Raw genomic sequence first — 25128 nt, forward strand, 5'->3', positions numbered from 1 at the left:
TTTTCAAATGCCCATATAGCCTTCCCATGCACAGCTTTCCAGATCTCTAACTGGAGTGCCGCATCTCTTCTACTTGCTGACAACGAGCTTGGTAGAGTGCAAGACACAAAAAAAGGCACTGGAAGCAAGATGACAAGTATTCAAAGCTACTGATGGGAAAGAAACTCAGGAAGCCAGAGTGTTGAAAGAGAAGGGGTAAGTGTGGACAACGTAATGAACATGAGATAGTTGTGGAAAACCGAGCCAGTAACAAAGGCAGGTTTTGGATGCAAATGAAGGATCCCAGCAGACGAATGTTATGACCATGCCTAGATCAGTACGATATTTTTTGGACATTTCTAGAGAGTTGCTCACAAACTGTGAGACGGAAGAAAAGAAACAGCAGAATAGTGAGCTGCAAGACTAAATCTATGTGGAGTGACAACCTGCAACTTCACCAGCTTCTAAGAAGCTTGAAGTAGTTTTGGGTTCTGCTTAGATCCCTAATCCCTACCAAATTCTGCGTTTTAACGTTGTCCTACTCCTACTTTCTAGATTTTCCCAACCTTTCAGTTACAGCAGTCAGCAAAACACAAGGCTTTACTTATTATTGTAGGCAAATAACAAACATACCAAACCCTACACAGTGCAAGCCTTGTTTTTCAAGGTGTTGGATGGTAGCTACAGCAAGTTATTTTTCAGACACTTGAAAGATTTAAACAGAATGAGATATGACTTTTTTTTTTTTGCATTTACTATCACATAAAATTAGAAATAAAAAAAGAAAGTCTCAATATCCCCCAAGTATTTTTTGGAAACATCCCAAATGCTAGTATAAATGCACAGAGAGAAACTGCTGAAGCAGCATGACCTGGAACGTTAAATTAAACTGGAAATACCTATAAGCATTCTTGTAAACAGATCATGCATGGATGATGGGGATAAAGGCTGCTATGAAAGACTAGATCACTTACTGAAATATTCAGCTGCTGAGAGTATGAAGGAAGGAAAGGATATTATAAAAATGTTTATTATGGTAATACATAGAAATTAATTTGAAAAAAAATCAGCTCCCACTACACAAGCCTTATAATGAGCTTATAGCCTAAACACTGATGCTTTGTCAGATAAAGCATACTTTGCCTCCTTTGTATTTTATGATACGATGTAGCTACATGCTATTTTTTTTTCTTTAAAAGACATCTTCAGTATTCTATTACCACGGAAATAGGGCTAAGAGACAGAAATGTCAGCCTTTGAAAGGCAACAGGATTTAAAAATGAACTGAGGGGGAAAAATGTCCAGTTATCTGTTAATACTAGACCTTTTCCCGCCCCCCCCAAGAAAGTTAATGTCATTTCACAGTTCAGAACTTGCTAGCGTTGGGTTACAGAGATAAGAGGATTTATATGATCATGACAATTTTTAAAATACCCCATCACTATTACTAAATTTTACTTGTCCTGCAGACAAGTCAAAGCAATTTTCTACTTGTCAAAGATGATAAATCAGTTGTCTGGTGACACTGACAGGTGGATTTGTCAAAAGCCCCTTGAAGTACTTCGGTCTCTGCTTTCAGGCTGCTTGTGAACTCCTGAGAGTGGAGTAACACAATAGAATAAGGGAGGGATTAGGAAGAGTTTAGATTTTTAGGGCTCCTGCTCACTTCCCCAGCTTTCTTGGTATTTTTCTTTCTGCTTTACCATTAAAGTGGGTGTACAGCATCCAGCTGCTTGGTTTTATTCTAGCACTTCACCCACAGAATCCCAGTTAAAAGCAGAACAGTTAAAAAAAAACCCCAAACCACACACTGCATTTGAAAATACATTATTTTGCTTACAAATACCAACTTCTCTCTTCTTCAAGACAGGGGCACACCTTAGGAAAGATGAAATTAAACCCCATTTCTTCTACCCGCTCTGTTTGCCACTACAAGCTACTCAAAAGAAAAAACTGGTATTTGAAGTGAGGGGAAAAAGGCAACAGCAAAGATGTGTGAATGGAAGTGCACACCTTGTGCCTACCAGCCAGAAAACCATCCATTTACTTACAATAAAGGTGGAAGTGTTCCAGTGTTCAGTACTGATGTTAAATAAGGTTGACAAGATATCTAACACAAATTGCTCCCTTTTTAGCCCTTCCTTCACAAAATAAATTAGAATGATGTTAATATGGTGTTTGGCCTGTAGGTCTTAAACAGATGAAATTTTGCTTAAGAGCCCATGCAGGTGTACTTCAGACAAAGACTAATTTGGAAAAATAACTAGCTACAGATAAAATATATACAAAATTAGAAAATGCAGAGGGGGAAATGTTTTTTCCTACTACCCTCAGAAGTAACACCACCTGGGCACAGTGCTTCTCCAGCAGCGATTCCCCAGTGCTCTGCAGCAAGCTCCCAACGCTCTTGATCCGAAGACCAGACAAATGCAAACAGCAGCTCACATTTAACCAGCAGATATGAAAAGACGAGAAGCCTCAAAGCGAAGCCCAGAGGCAGAGTTTCAAATTGAATCCTCCTCCTGAGCAAGCGAGCCTGTTGGCGAGGCCTCTCCAGGCACCACTAAAGCACCACCTCCTCCTCCAGAACTTTCATTATAGACTTTGGAGTAGCAAGGTGGATCCTGGAGTTGAGTTTGGCCTCCAAGGCTTGCTCTGCTCCATCTCCAGGACACCGCAGGTATGGCTTCCCTGGGTCTGGCAGGTACCTCAATTTCTATAAAGCTCAAAGAATTAGGAGAAGCAGCAAGAAAATGTTTTCCATCTTGCCGTACAAATCAGGAGCTACTTTACAACAAATAAAAGGCAACTCCCGACTCATGAGCCTATTCTTCACCAGAAAATCTGAAAAGCGTATGTTTTTGCATTTTATTTTCTCTCTCTCGGCAAGGAATGTCAAAGAGCTTGCAGGTTTAGATGGAGGATTAGCACTGGTTTTGCTGTGTGCTAAGATAACATTTGTACCATTCCTCTAAATTTCCACATTAAATCCTCAAGCTAGAAACACAGCGTAAGGACATTTTTACATCATTTCGACAGCAAGGTAGTTCATACTTATGCCTGAGCTGTTTGAAAGCATGTCCTTCCTCCTGCATATTACGTTCAACATAGAAGAAGTGTAAAGTACAAGCATTTCTGGCCTCTGACAAAGCCTGAACGAATCACCCAGCAGCGGCACACGATTCACTGTGTCCCCATTTATCCGGGGGGCTGAGTCAGAGCTGTATTTCCCCACTGTAAGGAGGCAGGGTGGAAATGATGACAATCTGTTTTAGAGGCTACAAGATGAACTAAGGCATTTGGTATTAGTGTAACGCAGACACAATTCTAATTCTAACAAAGTCATTTATTGGAGCTGCTAAGTGCAGCTGTTCTTCCCCTGTCTCGCCACCCACACTGTACTGTGAGCGGCAAGACTGAAACTGAGGGGTGAGGCAAAGAAACCAAGTGGGAACATGAAATAAATCATTTGGAAAACAGCTGGATGGTAAAAATGGTCAGCCCTTAGGCTGGAGAGCTACTCTAGATCCTGCTGTTTTACATTACCATTAACTGGAATCTAATTGCCATCTGGGTAAGCAAGCTACATTTTAAAAGACACATGTAAATTAATCTGCAGTTATTTCCAAAGATAAGCTGTCACTGGAATAACTCTCTTGCCAGAGAAACCAGAGCTGAGTTGCTCAAAGTTTTTAGAGGCAAAATGTTTTTGTTTTTTTTTTCCCTGGAAGTGCTATGATTTCTTAAGAAAAGTTTTTTGAGGATTTCTTCCTGGCATGAATAATTTATATGCCTTTATACTCTTAATATTAGAGAGAGACAATTATGAACAGGAGATAACTCTTCAATTTTCAAAGTTGCTTCTAATTCAGGCTGCATTCATACTATCAAGGCGGGGAGGGAGAAGAAGAATCATACTATCCGCTCTCTCCCCGCTGTTGTAAAAGGAAAATTGAGCAAAGCATAGAGCAGCCAGTATCTCTTTCAATCCTGAGCCAACAGCGTTCAGATTGCAACATGGGTTTGAAGAATACAAAAGGGGAAAAAATGCAGAGGAATAATACCCACGATGGCTCATCAGAATATTAAGGAGATTGCAGATTGTCAGAGCTCTGGAATCAGATGCTGATAATTCATCAGAGCTCCTGCTCAGCTTCCAAGCAACAAAATGCATCTGCACGTGTTGGGGAATAGATTTGCATTCGTTGTTTCCTATCTGCTGATAAAGGGTAAGATTAAAAAAAAAAAAGTATAAAAACTTCGTAGCTTTCCCTCATGGGTGCCAATATTTCAACCAGAGAAAAAGAACATCCTAAAAAAACCTGAAAACCACTAAAATCTTTCACATGCCATGCCTCTGGACTAGCACAGCCTCTGTACCCAGCTTGCTTCCAACAAAAACAGCACCACTCCCCTTTCACCCAATACTCTGCTGGCAAGAAATGTGGTGAAATAGCTGGTCTATCCAGCAATCTACTGGGTAACACAGCTTGCCACCACACTGCAGCTGGCATTCCCAACGTTTGCTGAATTCTTCATTTTCTCACCAATCGCATGCAGTGCATTTAACCTCAGAGCCCTGGTAATGCTCGGTCCAATGCCTTAGGCTTGCCTTTTGAGGGAAGCAACACAAATGCAGCTACTTTCAGCTACATTTTTAGCCCCTCAGACTCCTCCAGCACTCCTTTTACAAGCATACCTCCACTTTATGTTTATACCAGCACACATGCCTGTGTCCAGTTAAACACGACACAAGGCAACAAGGGAGTGAGGATTATTATTTATAACAGTGGGCTACAAGGAGAACTTTCTCCTCAGATGCCTTGCTACCTGCACCACCAGTGAACATCTCTTGCTAGTTTAAGTTCTTCGTTCATCTTCTGCTAAAAATTTTCCTCAGAGGGTTAGAGGCACTGCACACCCAACACCAGTGCAGTAAAGACAAGTCCATCTCCAGATCCTAATGGGAGCTGGACGTCACCTTTGTTGAAATTCCTTTGAACACATAAAAACCATTTTTCTCGGGGTTTTCTTTGCTGTTCCAAGCAAAAACTGCACAGTTACAATTAATAGCATGCTCATTTTGTAACAGAAACACACACAAAAAAGGAAAGATCTGGCTACTCTTTGCTGGAAACCAAAAAGCCATCCAGGTTCCAGGAGAAGGACTGGTGGGGATTTTTTCTTTAGGGTAACCAGCGTTTATACCAACACAACACCCGAGTGAAATGAAGCAGCGGGAGAAAGCAGCAAGTCTTACGAGATGATGATTACAAATACTAAGCTACATCCACTTTGTGAAATTACAGAAGTAAATTATTCTTTTCCAATGATATGTAATAACTTCATGTATTAATCCCTCCATAAGACTTAGCTAAATGCCACGTGTCTGCTGAAAACTGCACATCTACATCACATTAATCAGTTTTTAAGTATCCTCACAAATAAGTAAGCATATACCTCATGCCCCAGATAAAAAGCAAAAGCACCACTAATTGAAGAGAGATACAGCTAAGCCTTGAACTGAATCACCACTAGTGGAAATTACAGAAAAAAACCACAAGGAGCAATGCAAAGGAAGAATACCCCAGAATGAGTAAAAAGAGTAAGAACTGGGATGTTCCTTCCTTCAGCTGTGCAAGTGCTTAAGTAATAAGCACATGACATACTGCTGGCCCCTTGCAAGGACAAGGGGCAAACGCAATGCCCTTAGAGTCACAGGGCTAACCAATTCAGTCATGAGTAATGACAGCTCCAAGGAAATACAGGCATTCCCCTCCTTAATTCTCCAAACACCCACCTCCAGGGTCTCAAAATGATTAGCAACAGAGCTTAGTAAGGAAAGTACCTAAGAGTCAGTCGCATCATCTATCCTGGGTGTAAGCGGAAGGCCACTCAATCACGCAGGTCCAAGTTTCCATCTACCAGTATTAAAAACTGGCTAGCGAGCTTCCAACATTTCTCATGGAAGGCACTTCCTTTTGGAAGGGAATGAAAAAAAGTAACCTTAAAGCGGTGAACACAAAGTCACCAAGAAGCCACATCAATAAAGTCTGGAAACAAAACAGGGAGGGATACCATGCCAGCTACAGAATCGAGTTGTTATTATAAATGGACATCAAAAGTACTGCTAGAACATTTCAACTGGTAAGCCAGTTGAATAGGATGAAATATAAGTACACAATAAGCGATACACTATAGCTTTTCCTTTTTAAGTCTCCTGCAAAGCTACTATAGTTTTAAACATAATTGCATGCTTTTTAGACCTAACTCACGATAACCCTTCTAAACTCCATCAACAACAATAGCAATCCTGACAGCAAAGACTTATGCTATTGATTATCAACTGCCCCAACACCCCTCTCTCACCACAGTTTTAATTTAAGACTCATCCCAAAGTTCTTAGAGCCATCTAGGTACAGACTGATCTGTAAACAGATGTGGTGCTTATGTTTTACAGCTGGATGGATATGGCAGCCAATAGATCTCATGGCCTGGACAGCAGGATAGCTGATACCTCCCTCAGCTAATCCTGCAGAGCCAGTGAGCCTGCTATCCAAGGTCGTCAGCCTGAATGCATGGAAAACTAGGGTCCACCAGTCCACTCTCACCTTTTTTTTGTAAAATGTTAGTGAAACATCAAAGCTAATGGAATCCACAATCATAGCAAGTCGTTTCTCAGCGAGGAAGAAGTAGGTCAATTTAATTCTTGGCACCTGTTTATAGGAACACCTACCTACTCATATGGGAAACTACCTTAACTCTCGTTAGAGCACCTGCTGTGTCCTGGGCTAATCTGGTTTCAAACCAATTCTGAGAACAGAGTCAGACCATTGGAAGGAAAACAGTTACCATCTCTTGATAATAACAGCTATTGCACTTCAGATTCTTCATATAGACAGGTCTTATACTTTAAAAAAAATGTTTAAGTCAGAATATAGGATTAAGGAGATAACCTCCTTCTAGTTGCTTATGGTAATTCACAGTTGCTTAGTGGCTCATAAATGTAAAAATTATCTATGACTGGCTGCCTTCTCCTTCCGAGCACCAGGTTAAAGGTCCTGAGAGCACTATTAAACACAAATTACCTAAAATGTACAACTTGAGATCAATGAAGCCAGGATCCAGATAACTGTGAGACACCAGGCTTCAGGTAAATGCTGCACTTTCATACACTAAAAATATGTTTACCATTGATAGCCACGCTGCATTTTCAGACAGTTTTCTATTTTCACCCTTTTCTATTTTTCAACACAGAAAAAGCAATGTGTTCTGACAAAGAAATAGCAGAAAGCAAGTTCTGCCAGTATAGGGAAGATTAATGCCTTTTCATAGCACTTAGCTTTTTAACTATTATTACTGCATTCCTCTCAATTTTTTTTTTCCCCACCAAAGTTTCAGACATATTTTCATTTCTACAACATGCAAACTCCCCCTTTCCAGCACTGGGCTGGAATCAAAAATATTTGTTTCCTTCTTATCACCCTTCCTTTCTCATTTCATCATTTCGGCGAACAGAGGCTGTTTACTTCACATTCCTGACTTCCCTATTAGTAAGTCCAAAAAAAAAAAAAAAGAAATTAGAGCGGAAAATGCTTAACTTCCGTCTACAAAGCTTGTCTAGGCCAACAAAAAAAGGGGCTTTCTTCCTTAATTTGATTTAATGGTTATAATGATTTAATGGTTATAAATTGAGAAACTATCAACTACTGGAATCAAAATGAGGATAGTTGAATTTGAAACGGCCTCAGTTCACACTGGTCTGTCACTACTTACAGATCTTAACGTGAACAACCATGGGGGCTTCCTTAAGCAGAGGAGTCACCAGCTGAGGGCATGTGAAAGAAAACTGACATAAATATTTATGGCAAGACCATAAAACCTTTTTGCTACCTTACTATATGGGATATAAAACTCATTACCTCCAAGGAGTTTAGGCTATTTGAAAACTTCAGTGAGCAAGGCCTTAGCTAATGGAAGGAGTTAAGGAAGAACCCCATGAAATCCATTCAACAGGGTAATCAATCACTCCACACTTCACTGACAACCTACACAAGTGCTGCCAGAGACCAAGAGAGAAAGAGACCCCATAGGCCTATGCCATCTAGAAGACAAATCTTCTCAAATCAGGTTTAAAAGGATGTTGATTTTTTAATTTATTTTTTTTTAAACACCATATCCTTTTGCCATAGCTCTCTATTTCTCTTTTGGTGATGCCACTCCATTTTTCCCGTTTCCTTATTTTCCAAGAGACCTATCCACCATCCTGAACAAAAAGATGGAAAATAATTACAGAAAATGTACCTCAAAATAGCAAATGCTCAGTATTATTTGATGAGGAAGTCGAATGATTTCCTAGCAAATGTGAGCACATTGTGCTTTTCGTGCGTGATGTACGTGTTCCAGTATACTCAAGCAAGCTAGGAAACCCAGCAAAGGCAGCAGCTTGGCTGTACAGCCTGAGGTATAACCTCATAATGTAAATAAACATATTTTCAGGAAGCTTTTTGTCTCCTCTGCTTTCATAGTACCTGCACTGCACTGTACTCCTCCACATCCAGATAAGATACCTAACTAATATGGAAAACTACTACGGATCAGCCAACTCTCCTGGCAAAGCCAACAAAACACAAAAGTGTTACCCAGTGGCACAGGGTCTCAAATGCCATGGAAAGGATGTTAGAGCTTCAGGTGGTTTAATCATTGCTCTATGGTTTTCCAGTCTCAATCTGTGATATATTTTCCTCCCCCAGTCTACAGTGAAGAGTTACCTACTTGGAAATAATGATTTAGTCAAACACCTGGCCCTGTCCACAAATTAAGAGAAGTTAATCAGTGCCAGCTATCCAAACTTCATACCAGCAGTCCAGCATGCTATCACTGTAATGAGACAAGTTTATTACATTTTGAAGGTCAACAAAACTTTACTTTTGGGGTGGTTTTTTTTTGGGGGGAGGGGGGGGGGGAGAATGGAGTAAGCAGACATAACTAGCTGAATGAAAGTCTCCCCTCTGAGAGCATCTTGCCCCATTGACCTACAGCTCTGACAGCTAATAGAGTATTTGAGAGAATTATTAATAGTCAGAAGAGGATCCAAGTAAAGTAGCAGGCTTAAAGGTATCCCAAACGCGAAGCAGTGCAACTCAAAGTGTGCAAGCAAAGCACTGTAGAGGTCTCAGGAGATCCGACTTCTGTTGCCAAGTTTCTTGTATGTCCTTGGGCAAGTTATCTGACCTACTTGTGCCTCATTTCTTCACCTTCCCAGCTCACAGCAGCACTCTGAAATAAAACCGTTAATGCTTTGGATGCACTAACATAGCAAGGCAATGAATGGTCCGAGTAAGTGAAACTGATCTTTCCTTAGTGTAAATGGGCAGCACGGGAATTGCTAACAAAGCAGTCACCGTTTGCCATGACAAAATGGTACACAAAACTGAAGCAAAGCAATCATTTAATTCCTTAAAGAGATTCAAAGACTGGATTCGGCTGTTCCAGTCACTGCTACTTTCCACACATTTTCCTCAAACCTGAAATCCCTCGTACTACACATTGTGCTGACTACCGCAGCATCTGTACCCTATCTTGTTGAGACGGGTATCAGTGCACTAAAGAGTCAGCTAAATGAAGGTGTGAATTACCTTTGCTTATCTCAAGCCAATCCACTGACTCAAGTAATGAGAAACTGAAGAAAGCAAGCAGGTTTTCAACTATATCTGCCATACAAGTACCAACCGTGGAAAAGAAATCCCTCCAGAAGTACCAATCCCATCCATATTTCCTCCAAACCCTCAACGGCAAAAGGAGATGCGTTTCATACGAGGAAAAATGCAGTTATGCTGTTATATTCCATGTAATCACTAAGTTCTTCTGTGAAGGATATCCCAAAAATGCATGTGACATAAATTTCTAGGCTTTCCAACTTATTCAGCCTAAACATAAACACTGCTATTCTAGAGTTGGGGAGCATCAGTCCTCTCGCAAAAGAGCTTGAAGATGTTAAGGGTGCAAGTTGGCTCACAGCCATCCAGCGACAGCTCACAGCCCCGCAGATCCTTGCTGCCTACTAAGAGCATTTCCTTCCTTTCCTTTTCACTTCCACGCCACTAAATACCTTGCAGCTGATAAAATGACAAAGCTAGAGGTGCTGCACACAGGCAACAGTAACCACTTCTCATCTGGTGAGATAATGCTTCCTCCAGTGCTGGCCAACCCAAAAGTGCTCTGCTGGCTACCAGGTCTATGCAAAACCATCGCCAGCAGGAGATGGGGCAGTGCAGCTCCAGACTTGCATTCCTTGAGCATTAAGCTTTGTCTAGAATACTGCTAAATTGTCTTTTGTTCCTTCATGCCAAAAAAACCCTAAAAACAGTCCTGACGCAAAACCTCTTCTCCCAAAGCCCTGGATCGTGGTGGTGGGCATCCAATGTTTGTCATACGTGGATAAAATCTACGCAAAATGACGCTTCCTAATTAGTTTCTTTCTCCTTGTCAGAAACTTCACATCAAAATCCAAGTTCTCATCCTCTTTTCCAATATCCTGCCTCCCAGTACCTTGCTTAAATTCCCTGCTACCCAGTGTATGCAAAGCTCACTGAGAATTAATGCTACAATATCCATGGTCTACCCAGAAGAATTTTCTATGCTTTTGTCATACCATCCAGGTTGGGAACGGGACCGAGGTGAAGAGGTTCTGCTGAATCCTTTGGACTGTTACATGAAAGCCCAACATTGGGAGGGGTTAAGTCTAACAGATGGGTGATCATTTTTAGTCACAGGTTCCTCAACATTTCTCTTCCTCTCATCACAGTACTGATTTCCATTCCCACACCTCCTTGGAAGCAAGGACTGAATACACACAATACCCTCCCACCTCATGATACTCTACCGTGTAATCCTCCATCCACTTCCAAACGTGTTTGCCATTTTTCATCTTTGCTATTTCCTTTCTTCTCCGGTCCAGGCTACAAATTCCAAAAGGCAAGTAAAGCAGCCTCTGTCTGTAAAACACCAAGCGCATCTACAGTGCAGTACTGTGTAAATAAAATGAATTATCTTACCACAGAAGAAAAGGGGCATTTTCAATTAAACCACTGATGTCCAAGAACGCAGACACAGCACTACAGGAAGGGAAAAGGTGCCTGCAAGTTTTAATCAAGCCAGAAGCTAACAGAGAAGCATATGCATTCTTATGCAAATCTACACCAGACGCATTGCACATCTGCTGAAATGGGTGTCGTTTTCCCACAGTTTGCAGAATTAATGTGTTTAACTAAGTGCCTGCCAGTGCTTGCAGTATAAGAGCTAATTTTTAACGGGGCATTCCCAGCTGTAAAAAAAAAAAAAAAACCACACCAAAAAAACACCAACAAAAACAAACAAACAAAAAAAACCCACCACCAAACCCCCCCCCCCCCCCCTTTAGATAATAAGGGAAATAAATCCAGGACTTGGTTTTACATTTACTTAAGTGCAAAGACCCCCTTCACCTCCAAGAGCTCATTACTTGCACTACTCCAACTTGCTTTATAATTAAAACTAATCCCGATTCTTGGAGAAGAGCCTTTCTACAGTTTTGTGACCTTTTGAAACCCCATTAAAGAGAATTAACAAATGTTATTCCCTCCTGATCACTTTTATAAAGGCTTTATGAGATAGGGGGGCGTCAAAACACACAAAGGACTTTGTGAGAAGTTTACAAACCAAAATGCAGCAATTCTTCTTTTGACTTGGCTACTTTCCTTGCAGATACAAATTGTATTTCCATGATTACTATGTGCCTTTACAGAGAATTTCGAAAGAATTCAGATGAGAATTTAACTCCATGACCTTGGGGCTAAGAAGACATATATGCCAGAAAATGCTGAAATCTCAGCTATTTTTTATAAAAATCTATAAATATCAGTTGAAAAGAACCCATGATCTCATAATAAGTCAGTGGGTCACAGTTATGCTCCTCTTATCTTCCCTTTTTTCCCTATTGTTTAAAAATAGGAAACAGCACCACATGAAAATGTTCGGCCAGAGATAAATCGTGTGACTGAAATACAGGAGTCAGGAAACTGGTGTTTTAAAATAATGTCATCCTCATTTTTCCCAACATACTCTAGTATTGTTGATGCCTCCAAATATTTAAGTGAATTAATAAATTAGTAACCTCGGCAACATTTGCAACAACACAGCCAGCTGAAAGAGCCCAGCTAAAGACTCTTTAAAAGAAAAAAAAAAAAAAATCGATTTATTTGTATATTAACATCAATGTTCCTTAAAAAGAGGAAGGGCAAACAGTTTTAACGTCAAAGGGCTAATTCTGCAATAAAGTTTGGGAGTAAAGCAACCAAGAAGAAAACAGGCTATATCCAGCCCTCAGCTGCACTCCAAATCACCACTGCAAATACACAAGAAAGTCAGCAGAGATTCAATAGCTGCAGTAGCACAGAGGGCCCATAATTCACCCCCTACATGCTTGTAAGAATTCCTTGCAGTCAAAAAGAGCCATCAGAGGAGCTGTCATACAACAGGAATGAGCAGATCACCTGTAAGAGCACTTCAGTTGCATCTTTGGATATTCCCCGCTGCTGGCTGGCAAGGGAAAGCAGCATCTATGCCCACAGCACACTTGTCCGTTTTTAATCTGTAGCAAATGCAGTTGCTTAAAAACCTTGGTTTGGATTAAACTCTATCTTTTACAGTAGGGCGCCAACTAGAAATCATTGTTATTTATCATCTTAACAAAATGAAAAAAAGCTTTATGCCTTCATTATTTAATGTTTGTAACTAATACGCTGCAGTGGTACCTGGAGGCCACGATAAGGTCAGGTATCACTGTAGTAGGCATTGTCCAAATACACAGGAAATGACATTTTCCGGCCCAACAAGGTTTATCTTCTTTCGCACCAACTTTCTGCGCGAGTTAAAAATAAGCCCATTGATCAGAAGGGAAACAAATGCTCATGATCACTGATCTTCTCTACTTTCCAACACAAGACTGCCTGCATAGACATGCCGTGCAGCTCTTCAGCTCCCTTCCAGCTTTCCAAGGGTCTCACCTGCACCTTCAGCTTATCTCACGTTAAGTCCTTCATAACAGCATACGATCTCCTGCAACAAATTGCAGCTCTGTACGCACTCATAAACGCAGCAGGATAGAAAACCTAGCCCAGCTACACGACCTGCACGCATCTCAAGGAGAAGAAAACCCTCTACAGCTGTAACAGCCATCCCTCAACTATCAGATTGCCTCACCGCTTCAATTTGTTAAGAGGGTTTTTTGGTTTTTGTATTAAATACACCCTTCCTACCTACCCCTTGTTATACAGCCTCCAGATTACTTTTTAATTGAGCTTCTGGAGATGAGTGATAAGGTTCAGAAGCGCAGAGGACGCTATCCCCCAGCCTGTTTCGGGCAGCCTCGGGCATCCTTCAGCAGCTCCTGCACCACCGCAAGGAAGATGCCGCCACCTGGTGGGACATCCACCGGCTTGGGTGGAGCTCGGGGGGGGGGCAGGCTGGACCCCGGGGAGGGGAGACTGCCCCCCGGGGAGGGTCGTGGCTCACACTCACCATCCTCCCACGGACAGCTCAGAAAAAGCTGGCCAGCAGCATGAGCAGGGCTGGAAGGAGAGGATTTGCTGACAATGACAAGATGCTATTCATTACCAAAGCCTGTTGATGCTTATCCAAAGAAATGGTTTGGAAATGGATAGTCTTTGCATTTTTAGGTACAACTGCAAGCAGTGGAAGAAGAGAAGGGAGGGTGGGGCTGGGAAAAGGCAGGTATCAAGCTACCTACAAAGCTACAGCAAGGCAGGCTGTCATGAACCAGAAAACCCTGCTAACAGAGTTGGAATCATTGATAAAAGAGTTGTGCAAGGTAGACAACGGATTGCTGGAATGGGTGACTCGCAGAAATTGGGCTTTTGGACTGAATTTCACATGATTAGGAGATGCTTCTGTTCAGTGCTCAAGCCACAGCTATTTTTTAATCCCCACATGACACTGTGTGCATTACCGTGGCTTCAGCCCTGAGCGTGAGCCTAATATTTTCTGAGGGCCAATACTTAAAAGCCTGGAACTCAGCTTTGAGGCAGCCAAGAGACGTTTCTGTCTGGTTGCACGGGGTCTAGGGCTTTTTCTGGAGTCAGAGCCAGCGAAACTCTGTCTGTAGATCAATATCCATGAAAAAGCATGGAGCCCTTCAAGCCTGTGTTTGAAGAGCCTTCTCTGTCTGCCAGGAGAAGGGGGGTGAGGAGGCTTATTCTGGCAGTGAGGAATGTCTCCGGACTGCTCGCAGGATTAGAGGACAAGGTGATGAAAATGTCCACGTCCGACCTACACTCGAGTTGGTACAACTACTATCGTCTTTTAGCACCCCTGCTAAAAGAGAAAGACATTTCCTAGTCCAGATAAGGCCCCAGAGCAGCTATGCCCATTCGCAGGATGAACATTCAAGAACAAACAGCCTCTTCCCCATGCTATTTTCTATGTATTTCAGCAACTCCTATTTTGAAATTAATCATTTTAGCATACAAGCATTTGCAGTGACCTTAGAGCAGGCACACTAGAAACTAATTTGACAACCACCATTACTGAAGTTTAAAACCTGTTTAGACACAGACTGTAAGTCAGGCAAAATCCAATTCTGCCCCCATCACATGCAACATTTAACACCAATGCTGCGATGCTAGCTTTATAATTCATTGCTACAAAATCCATGGATGTTCAGTCAGCCACACCAGGCAATATAATTGCTCTGTTTTCACAGTTAGCACTGAAAATGCTGTAAATTCAGTTATTCCCCTTCCTCCCCCCAAAAAAATCTGTTTCAAAGAGCAGAGAAAAAGATCTTGAAATGCTGGTGGATGCTTTCAAAAGTCAGTTATCCTTTTTACAGAGAAAAAAAAAAAAAATCATAGCATTAATCCAGGCAAGACAATCTCTTCCCTCTTACCCATTACACACATGCCACGAGTCTGAAAGGAAGCCATCATCCAGAACACATGTTGATACATATTTTACAGAAACATTAGTTATGTGTCAAAATGAGTTCTTGGAAACATCATCTAACAACACTCACATGATTTGTGTTTCACAAGCAATTAAACCTATCACTCCAACAAGCAAATTTGCTGTTCCCGTTCACTATTCAAACATCAGGTTAGAGGAAACTGCTTACATTACAAACTCTGCCCTTCAGTAAGGAAATTGTATTTCCATGGTTTGATAATGTCCTTGCTAATTCACTTAACCAGAAGCTGCCGAACCTCCAGAACACAGAATGAAAAAGCTATGCTGGAACTACTGCAGCTAACACAGGAAATGCAAAAATAGCCAGACTATGATTTGGATCTCGAGGTGAAGTCAGACGAGACCTCAGTGTCACACTGAAATCACATCCCAGATGTTGTAAAGTCCTACTGTATTCACATCACTGTCATACTGCTGGCAAGCCAGAGACCAGTAATGATGGTACTTTACTACTGAATTCTTTTTTTTTGTGTTTACAGACGAAGTTTTACAGGCTCTGCAAGCAGACCAGCTCCCCTCATGCCAGTAATTACCTCCTTGGATAGCGACAAAGTGGACGGCACATCACTGCAGAACATAGAGGCACAGAAATAAAGTCATCTTTAAGCAGCTACTGAACTCTTTTCCTTTAAAATAAGTGTTTCCACCACTTGAGCCGCTTTTCAGACAGTCACCTTCCATTTGGCACAACTCCCCAACACGGCAGTCCACATTCATAAAGACACGTGGAAAAGAGATGCTATGACATCAAAAGCTGCATTTCTTGCCATGCTAGAAAATGCTTCTCCACTTTTCATGTTAGATATTCCTTCCCTCCCCCAGCCATTCATGGTGAAATAATTAGCGTTAGTGTTCTCATTGTTTATCAGACAATACAGACAATAAGGCTAAGCTTTCTGCTCCTGTTTTCTTTCCCTATGCTGCTGTGGTTCCTCAAACAACTGTGCAAGGCTTTACTTTTAATCCTATAAATAACACTTGTCACTCCTAGGTTTGTAACCCATATTTAGTTGTGCACAAATGTGGCACAGTTTCAGCTTGATTCATTGTCCACGAACTTCTCCAGATGTGTTCTTGCAAGGAAAAAAGGCTAATAAGCAGGAGAAAATGAACAAATAGTAGCTAATCCGATGGCAATTTCATAGGGAAGGAGAGAAGACACTACCACATCAGATTCTTTATGAGGGAGAGAGATGATGAGTTGTTTTTAAACACAGACTAGGAATAATTAGTTATTGTCCTTGGGCTACGAGATGTATTTTTACATGCGTGAAGTCTATGCTGATTTTTATAGCCCGTGAGCTAGCTGCTCTGTCACAGGGAATTTTTTTCCCCATTTATCTACATGTTAGTGTTAGGCTACAAACACATCACAACATATGATGTGACTTTATCAACAAGCAATGTTTTTCACTGTGGCTAATTTTGAAACCACATTCCTGCTTCCACTCATACAAGATATAACCTTGGGTAACAATCAGATAGGCTGGTGCCAGACATCCTCTTCTTAAGTACATTCTCATTTTACCTTTGGAAAGTATTCTAAACAAACAAACAATTTGAAGGCAATTTGCTTTCTTCGGAGCTCCCCCTGACAACTGCAGAGATATTTTTTTTTTTTTGAAGGCCACATTTTATAGTCTCAGCATTAGGCCGAGAGTAACAAAAGAAAGCCACGCAAGAAGCAGCAAGCGAGACACAGTGGAAACTACTGAAAATCCCAAACTTCTATTACAATTAATTGTGCTAAGTATAACTTTGGTCATTGATGCACCAGACAGAAAGCAGACAGGCAACCTCGTCCCACTGCACCAGCTTTTCAAGCTTCCAAAATAAACACAAAGGTCTTTGAACAGACTGTGCTCTCCAGAAAACCTGCAGCCTGATCTTCCTCATTTGATATGTGCAGAGGCTAACGCTGGTGGTACTCACAATAATTAACTGCCATCAGCCAAGAAATCCAGCAGAGTTCTTGTAGATAACTTATTTATGTCATCTTTGTGTTTCAGGAATAACGCAACCAGGAACAGTTCAATGATAAGGGTAACAGAGAGCGTCTAGTTTTACAGACCAGTGAAAACCTGGAGAATCTCTTTGGGATTCTCAGGGGAGGAAGAAGACAGGGACAACCAGCAGCATGACAGGATCTCATGTAAAAAAGTACCAATAAAAGAAAGTGTTTTTACAGGTTCTCCATAATATTCGGCAATGGTAACATAGTAACTGTATGTCCAAACACCACAACTGCTGCCTTTTCAAGGATGGGCCATCAAATTTGTTACAGGAGGGAAAACAAGATACTGTCCGCAGTGGTCTTTACTCTGCAACGTGGGAGTAATTATCGTTAGATTACCAAGACAAACAAGAGGGAAAGACAAGGAAAAGATAAAACAGAATTTCCACTATTTAGGTGCTGATCGAGAGATTAAGCCTGACTGCATTTCAGTTGGGAGCCTAAACAAACCAGAGCCCGGTGACATAAATCAAGCTAATTTTAAAAGGTTACATACCAGGGAGAGTTTGAGAAGGAAGGGGAAACAACACCGGGTCCCGCACGCTGGCCGGACTGCCAAAGACTTTAACGTCCTTTGTATAAATAATAAAGGTGCCAACTGAGCACACACCAGCGGGTCTGGGGCGACGGGACCCGCCGTATCAGCGCCTCCCAGCCCTCATTAATACTAATGAGAGCCGGCGCAGCCCCGCGCGCACTCGCATCCCGTACTCGACCCCCGGCGACACAAAAGGTTGGGACGCGGACCCCGCCGGGTGGCACCGCCGCCGCCTCCCCCTCCAGCAGCGCCCAACGCGGGGCATCCTGCATCCCGGCCGCGGCGGGTACCGGCGGGAAAGCGGCTGCCGAGGGACAGAGGCGGGGTGCGGCTGAACGCGGGGCGGCTCAAGGAGACTCGGGGAATGGGGAGCTTCGACAGCGGTGGGGGGGAGGAAAAAAAAGAAAAGGAGAAAGAAAAAGTTAGGGCCGGGAAGTTTTCCGCCGCTCCCCGCTTCCAACCTGCCGCCGCAGCCGGCGACGGGCCCCGGCCCAGCCCGGCCCGCCCCTCCCGGCCCGGCCCCCCCGGCGCCCTCTTACCGTAGACGCGGACCCAGCCCTGCTGCTGGCAGACCGACTCCAGCAGGACGCGGTCCAGCCCGCCGCCCGCCGCCGCCGCCTCCAGCTCCTCCGAGCCCAGCTCCGGCTCCGCGAACGCCTCGGCCGCCCAGGCCGCCGGCTCGCCCGCCGCCGCGGGGGGCGCCTCCATGCTGAGGGGAGGCGGGGGGGGGGGGGGGAGACGGGGACGAGGCGCCGCCGCCCGCGCTGCGCCCCGGCCGCGCCGCGCCTCGCTTCGCCTCAGTGCGCGCCGCGGCGCGGCTCCATCCCTCCCTCCCTCCCTTCCCCGCCCCTCGGCCCCTGCGTCAGCGCGGGAGGAGGCGGCGGCCGCTGCCCGCCCGCTCCAGCGCCCGCCGGCGGCGGCGGCGGCCCCGGCCCCGCCGCGCCCTCAGCGCCGGCGGCATCCCGGGCGAACAGGCGCGAGCAGTGGCGGGCCGAGCGCCCGCGCGGACAGGGCAAGCGGTGGACGGCGGGGCTCGGCCAGGCCAGAGTAATCGCCCGCCGAGGCAACGAGCCGGGACCCCCTCCACCCCCTCCCCGCCCCTGCCCTGAGGGAGAGGGGGGCGGCGGGAGATGGCGGGCGGCGCCGGGGCGGCCGCAGCCCTTCCTCCCCCTCAGGGGCGCGGGCAGCGCTCTCCTCCGGCCCCCGCATCCCCACCCCGCGCCCGCCCGCTGCTCAGCACCGCTTCCCCACGCGGGGCTGCTCGTCGCGCCCCCCGAGGGGGGTCATCCCGGCCCCCCAGGGCTTTCAAAATGGCCCCCGAGGGGCTTCCCCTCAGGCCCGGCGCAGGCAGCAGCTGCAGCCCCGGCGCCGCCGCGGTGCCCGCCCGCCGCACGGCTTCCCCTCCCCGGCGGGAGCCAGCCTGCCCGCGGGGCGGGAAGGGCGGCTGGAAGTGGGAGCTTGTGCCTTGGTAGAAACATCCCGAGGGAAAAAATGAGGGGCTAAGGCCGCCGGGGGTCTGCTGGGGGGTGTAACGGCGCATGCCTCTGGCAGCGTCCCTTTCTCTGACCTGCTGGTGACAGCGCAGGAGGCTCAAAATGATGGGTTTAGACTCAAAAAGCAGTATTAGCCGGGGTTCCCCGGGTTTCTGGGGCGCAGACCTTTTGTCACGTTGCGCTTCAGGAGCACGCCTAGTCGAGGCCGTTAAATCTTTCATGTGCTACACATCCCTTTCTTTCAGGTAGGTGGGAAGGAGACGTGCTGGAGAGAAAGGAAGCCGACTGGCTTGATTAAGTTTATTTCATTTACGGGATTTGCGAGTTTGTTTTCTCAATGCCTATTTACTGATCTCCCTGATTACGCAAGGTTTCAATTTTCCCATTGCTTAAGGTGCATATTCTTAAAAATCCAGAATAAATTATCTGAATATAGCCTCCATCCCACAGTGTCTTTTAAATCACGGTATTGTAACTTGAATTTTCAGGGAGGGTGGGCAAAGGGGTCCAGCTTGCTTTGCGTTCCTTCACTGTAATCTCTAGGTCTGAGTTTGTGCCCGTCCATGATCAATGCGAACTGGGTAAATTCATCCAAGCACGTAGATTCAGTGATTATCTCCGTGGTGCTTAGAGGATTTAGCAAATCGGCCATCTCCTCAACATTTCTCACTGAAATCTAAAGCTTAGCATGGGCTGTGTCTAAGGGCTCATCTCTGTACACAACGTCTGCATTAGTAGAAAGGGGCTAACAATTTTTTCTTTATTGAAATAGCTGCTGAATTAGTGTGGGCTTAGAGCAGTTATACTGCCATAAAGCTGCTTTAAACTAGATACAGCTCCCCCACTTTCTAACCATGCTCTATGTCACTTTGTTTTATTTTGCACTACAGCAGGATAAGAGGGTTCACACAGTGAGTTACTGCAGTTCTGTTGAAGAGCACTAAATTCCCTCGGAAAGGGAAGCTCTAAGCTCTGCAGTTGGCAGTTGTGATCAGCTGCCCAAACCTGAAGGTCTTAGGAGTTCCCAAAAAGTTCCTCTTCGGAGCTGAGGACTTGCAAAGTGGCAGCGAACGATCCCCTCCTGATCCAACTGGACTGGAGTACCCTTATACTGGTATAGTCGTGTCCACGATGGAAGATGTATTAACTATTTCAATGAAGAAAAAAAGTCCTGCCAGCCCTATGATTAATTGATGAAACCTCGTTTACTGTGGGTTTCTGTCTCATGCTTGACTTGAGAGCTTGACCTGAATCTTGCCCTACAATTGGGTCATTCCCTACCCAGTTGGGAGCCCTGTTTTCTGAAACGGGATGAGTTCACGTTGCAGCTCTCCCATTGTATGGGGGGAATATGCGCCCTGCTGCCATTTCCAAGCTGAGTTTGAAAACAAAGAAACCTCCTTCTTCAAAATGTTTGGTTGTTTCGTGATTGGCAGAAGGGGTGTAGCCCAGTTTCCTACAGATTCATCCCTCAGCATAGATCGCCTGGTATCTAGCAGAGGGTGGACACCCTCCGTGGAGAGGCTTGTAGGATCGCCCTGCTTTACCTTGCTGCCAGCTTTCATTATTCCTGTGGGGTCCAATTAGCTCTTGGACCTTTATCCCTCTGTTTGTTTTGTTTGAAACACACCAGCGAGTTCAACGCTTCTTGAGGTTGTAGGAGGTGAGAAACAGGATGAGGGGAAAAGAGAGATCCTATGAGCTTGATGGTGTCAGCCTCAGTTCTCTGGGAAATAAGGATTTTAAAATTACCCCTATAACCAAGAAGAGCTAAACCAGCCTGAAATTTGGTGAGGATTTGTCCCTCCACCACTGTGACAGGCATGGGGCCATTCTGCAGAGTTCTGCACAGAAGCAGCACAGCTGGGACACCCAGTCACCTCTCTGAGCTTCTTTCCACCCCAAAATATGCTCTGCGTCATGGTTTCCAAAGGACTGGGAGCTGGGGGCACGCGGGCTACTCCTTCCAGAGCAGACGTCTGCATAAATTGCCACAATAATACCGGAAAGCAGTAGGAAAACCGATTTTTCCCTCCTGCATTCTCTCTACCCTTGCTCATTCCCACTGCTGCTGATAATATAACAACGTACATATTCTCCAAGCTTATCAGTTAGTGGCCACAATCCAATAAACTCTTTAAGGCTTTCCCCTCCTGCTCTCCCCGCAGCCCCCTTCTCGCCATCAGCCTCCCAGAGACTTGTCCGTCCCTCACGCAAGCCTGGGGTCTTTACCTGCTGCAGCCGCAGGGAGCTTGCACAAGCAGCTGCAAGGGGAAAAGGGGATGAAGCTGCACTGAGAAAGAGAAAAGGAGCTGGTGTGTTGCGAGGGAAGGATGTGGCTGCTGAGCTACTGCCAAAAGGGGAATAGTGGAGTTTTAAAAAGCTGCCACACAGTCCTGGGATGACAATTATGCAGGAGCAGCACAAGACACCAGCAACTGGTTCCCATCAAGTGAGGACCGGTTGTATCTGCAAGTATGATCAAGCAAGGTCTGGAATGACTGGATAGTGAGGTTTCTGAAATTCACATGGTAGCAGAAAAGAAAATCCATTCTCCTGCCTTTATTTGTGGGGCTTGGTGCAATATAAACAATAATAAAGAGCAAGGATGACTAAAATAGGAAGGCTGGTTTTGCAGGCATGACAGTAGCAAAAATAGACATATTTTATAAATAAAGATGTCCTGGAAATCAGAGACTCCCCAGTTTCATGGTCATCAGCTCAGCTGTTCTGGCTGGGGGTCTTCTCCTCCAGTAGCTCAGAGGGGATTTGTGCAGGCGTAAATGAACAGTAATATAAGCACATGCATGAAATTCCCTTGTGTAAAACAGCCCCATTCGTTGATCTACTTGTGGCCGTCACGTTAACGCACAGGCTCCAGTAAAATTAGGGCTGGAGGTTTACTCAGAATAGGTTAAATCAAAGTGTTTGAAGAGAGCTGCATATGTATTTTCCACTAAGCCAAAGACCATGTGTGTTGTAGAAGAAATTGAACTACATCGGTCTGACTTGAGAAAATAAAGCTTTAGAGCTGACCTTCTTCCAGGAGAACAAATTCGTGTCTTCAGGAATGAGCAAGTCTCACTTCAGTGATCTTATCTCAAAAAAAGGCGATAATAAAATGAGAAGAGACATGGAGGAGGGTGGTAAGGAAAGCGGAAGTGATGGGATACATACCATATGAGGAGGAAAGACTAGAAAAATGAAGAGTCTCCAGTGTGGAAGAACAAAACTTTGGAGCAAGCGAAGGCAGAGAAGTCTGAAGAGGACAGAGAGGTCTGGTATAGACCTGGAATTATTTTTCCCTGTTCCCCACAACATGAGAGCATAGGAGCATGGAGGGAAATGTTCAGGAGTTGGGTCTAAAGCAGACGAAAGGAAGTACTTTTTCACACAACACATAATTACATTGTGGAACTTATTGCCACAGGATGTCATGGAGGCCAAAAGTATAAATGAATTCAAAAAAAAGGATTAGACAAATTCATGCAACCTCCGGCTCAGGAAGTCTCTCAACTGCTGATTACCGGGAGCCGGGAGGGTATGCCGGAGGAAGGATCACTTTATACTCTCCCTCTTCCGATATCCCTTCCTAAGCATCTGCAGCTGGCCATGGCCAGGCGCTGGTTATTGCCCAAGGTGAACGTTTATTCTGAGCCAGCCTGGCAATGCTTGTATCCTCCTGGTAACTCCCTATGGATGGAGCCTTAGGGACTACAGGCATCTCCTGGCCAGGTACAGGAATGACCCCTAATTTTGTTACCTCCAGCCCGACGCGGTCCCAGCGAAGTCCATCGTGGCCACTCTGTGCTGATTTAGGCTGGTGTAATTGAGGCCAGATTGAGCCCTGAAACCTTCAGAGAGACTCTTCCGCTTTCCCTGCCCCTGGGATTAAGCGCCGAAATCTCTGTGCTAAAACCCTCTTTGAACGAGGATAGCAGATAATGCGCAAACTGATTAAAAAAACTCCAGCGCTGGGGAAAGTTAAATATTAAAGAGCCAAGCCCAGTTTTAACTGCTGCTGCCGTCCCTCCTTCATCTCATGCCAACTGCCTCCAGGATACATATGCTGACACTGAATTTCTACCTCACAAAAGCGTCCGCAGCATGGGCTTTAAACTCAGGCCATTAATGCCGGGATAGGAAGCAGAAAAAAAGAGAACAAAGGCAGCGAGGGGCTCCTCCGGCTCGCACCCACTCTGACCGTGCCCAGTCCATCCCTGCAGCATTGCAGGGTGGCTACCCCAGCACCCCCTGCCCCAGCAAGGCATTTTGCTCCTCCATTGTTTCCTTTGACTTCCCAACATTAGCAGGTCTAAAATATTTTGCTGCCTGCTTAGCCCTGCTGTAACTAAACTATAATTTTCACTACCGGAGAAGAGGGATTTTGGAGAAACATCTGGTCTCGTTTCATCAGGATAACAGCTCTGTCTCTATTTATACACACGCCAGGATCGTTGTAGCTCTCAGCTGTTCTTCACTCGACATCTCCTTTCAAGCCGCCGTGTCCCACTCCGTTGGGGCAGGCAGTGGGTCAAGGCCAGCCTGCTGCACCATGAAACAGAAACCGGTCCTAAAAATGGGGACTTGTGAGAACTTGTCCTCTCAACACTTGGCGCTCACTGTCTGCCAGGCTTGTGACAATGACGTGCTTCAATGGACGGGGTTGCTCCTGTCCTTCCATCCTGGTGGACAGAGAATGGGGAAAACCCATCCGACTGGGAAAATAATAGCAATTTGCTCAGTAATCCTGGAGATTTTGCTTGGTCAGGGATCAGGGTTGCAACGAGCCAGCCTCATTGGTCTGAATAAGCCGACCTCGATAGTCTGAATTTTCCTCCGAAATCACAATAAAAAATTCAGACCATCGAGAAGAGACCGGCTGGCCCCGGCTCTTCTCTACAAGGTGTTAACAAATAAGCTGTGGCCCTGCAGAGACGTGGGAGCATCAGAGACTCCGCTTGGGAAGGCGGCATGTCCTACAGAATTCACCATGGTGGGAAAAATCTGCTCTGCTGCCTCCACTCCAGTGCTCACAAGACATCACATCTCATTCGGCATGTTTAAAAAACCCTCAAGTCAAACAGCTGAGTACCTGGAAAATTACCAGACTGCACGTTCAGCAGCGCAATTCGCTGTACAAAATGAACGCTTATCTCCTGAATGATGATGGTGTGTAGGTCAGCATTAATCATCTCAAGAAAGTCTACCCCACTGCCTCACTTTTCCCTCAAACTGTCTGTTCCTCTCCTCCCATCCCGATCTACTTCTAGCGCTGTGTGCCCCCAAAACATAGCTATTTTAGCATCGCTCCCTCTCCTCATTTCAGGAGATCTGGACTGTTTATTAATTATTTTCTGATACACAGCGACGAAAGGAGGAACCGCTTGGAGACACAGATTTTTGTAACCCAAATGAGACCAGCATTTTCAGATGCTACTATTGATTGTACTGAGGTTGCAAACCCCCTGGAGCAGGATTGAATTTCACCCTGCATTTGTACCATCTGATGCGATCCTACCCCTTCAATATACAGCTTCAAAATACTATTCTCAGCAGTGACCTGAGGTTGGCTAGATCAATATTTGTTTACCCAGCTCGGGTCTAATTTTCATATGCGCTTGGTAATCCAAGTCCACCTGAATGCAACAGAAAGGGCCACTCCTGCTTATTGCATGAACCAGGCAGAAACGTGCACCCTTCCCAAAACACCACCCTTTAGGAGCAACTCTTGAGGAAGGAAATATGACTCAGTCTTGGGAGAACATGGTCCAAATGTAAACCCTGGTCATTCTGTGGACACTTTGGGGTGGAGGGGTGACCATTTGAGCCCTTGTGAGCTCTTCGCTTCCAGGGCTCATCTGTTTGGGAGGCATTTTTTCCCCCCCTCATTTAAGTCAGTCCCTTTGCAGCACATTGAGTACCTTTGCAAAATGTATCAGAAGTGCGCCAAACTGGCCAGTTTCTGTCTAATTGCTGAGAAATAGTCTCTCACCCTGAGCAAAACTACGCAAAGGGGCCTAAAGGAGCAGCCTGAGATAACAGCACCTTATCCTGCCGCCAGGATGCTCTTACGGTGA

The 25128-nt window shown here is 44.9% G+C and overlaps 1 protein-coding gene across 1 annotated transcript in view; it reads right to left on the reverse strand.

Moving 5' to 3' along the window:
* RASAL2 (RAS protein activator like 2) overlaps positions 1–18263 on the reverse strand; it is a gene marked incomplete at its 5' end in the record, with an annotated part of 188534 nt that extends 170271 nt beyond the window's left edge. Inside the window, one exon of the mRNA XM_082311672.1 lies at positions 18095–18263. Coding sequence (XP_082167798.1) covers positions 18095–18263 — 169 coding nt within the window. The remainder of the gene's footprint in view (positions 1–18094) is intronic.
* Between the last annotated feature and the right edge of the window lie 6865 nt (positions 18264–25128).

Source organism: Platalea leucorodia (assembly GCF_965183815.1).
Source record: "Platalea leucorodia genome assembly, chromosome: 5".
NCBI classification, from domain to species: domain Eukaryota; kingdom Metazoa; phylum Chordata; class Aves; order Pelecaniformes; family Threskiornithidae; genus Platalea; species Platalea leucorodia.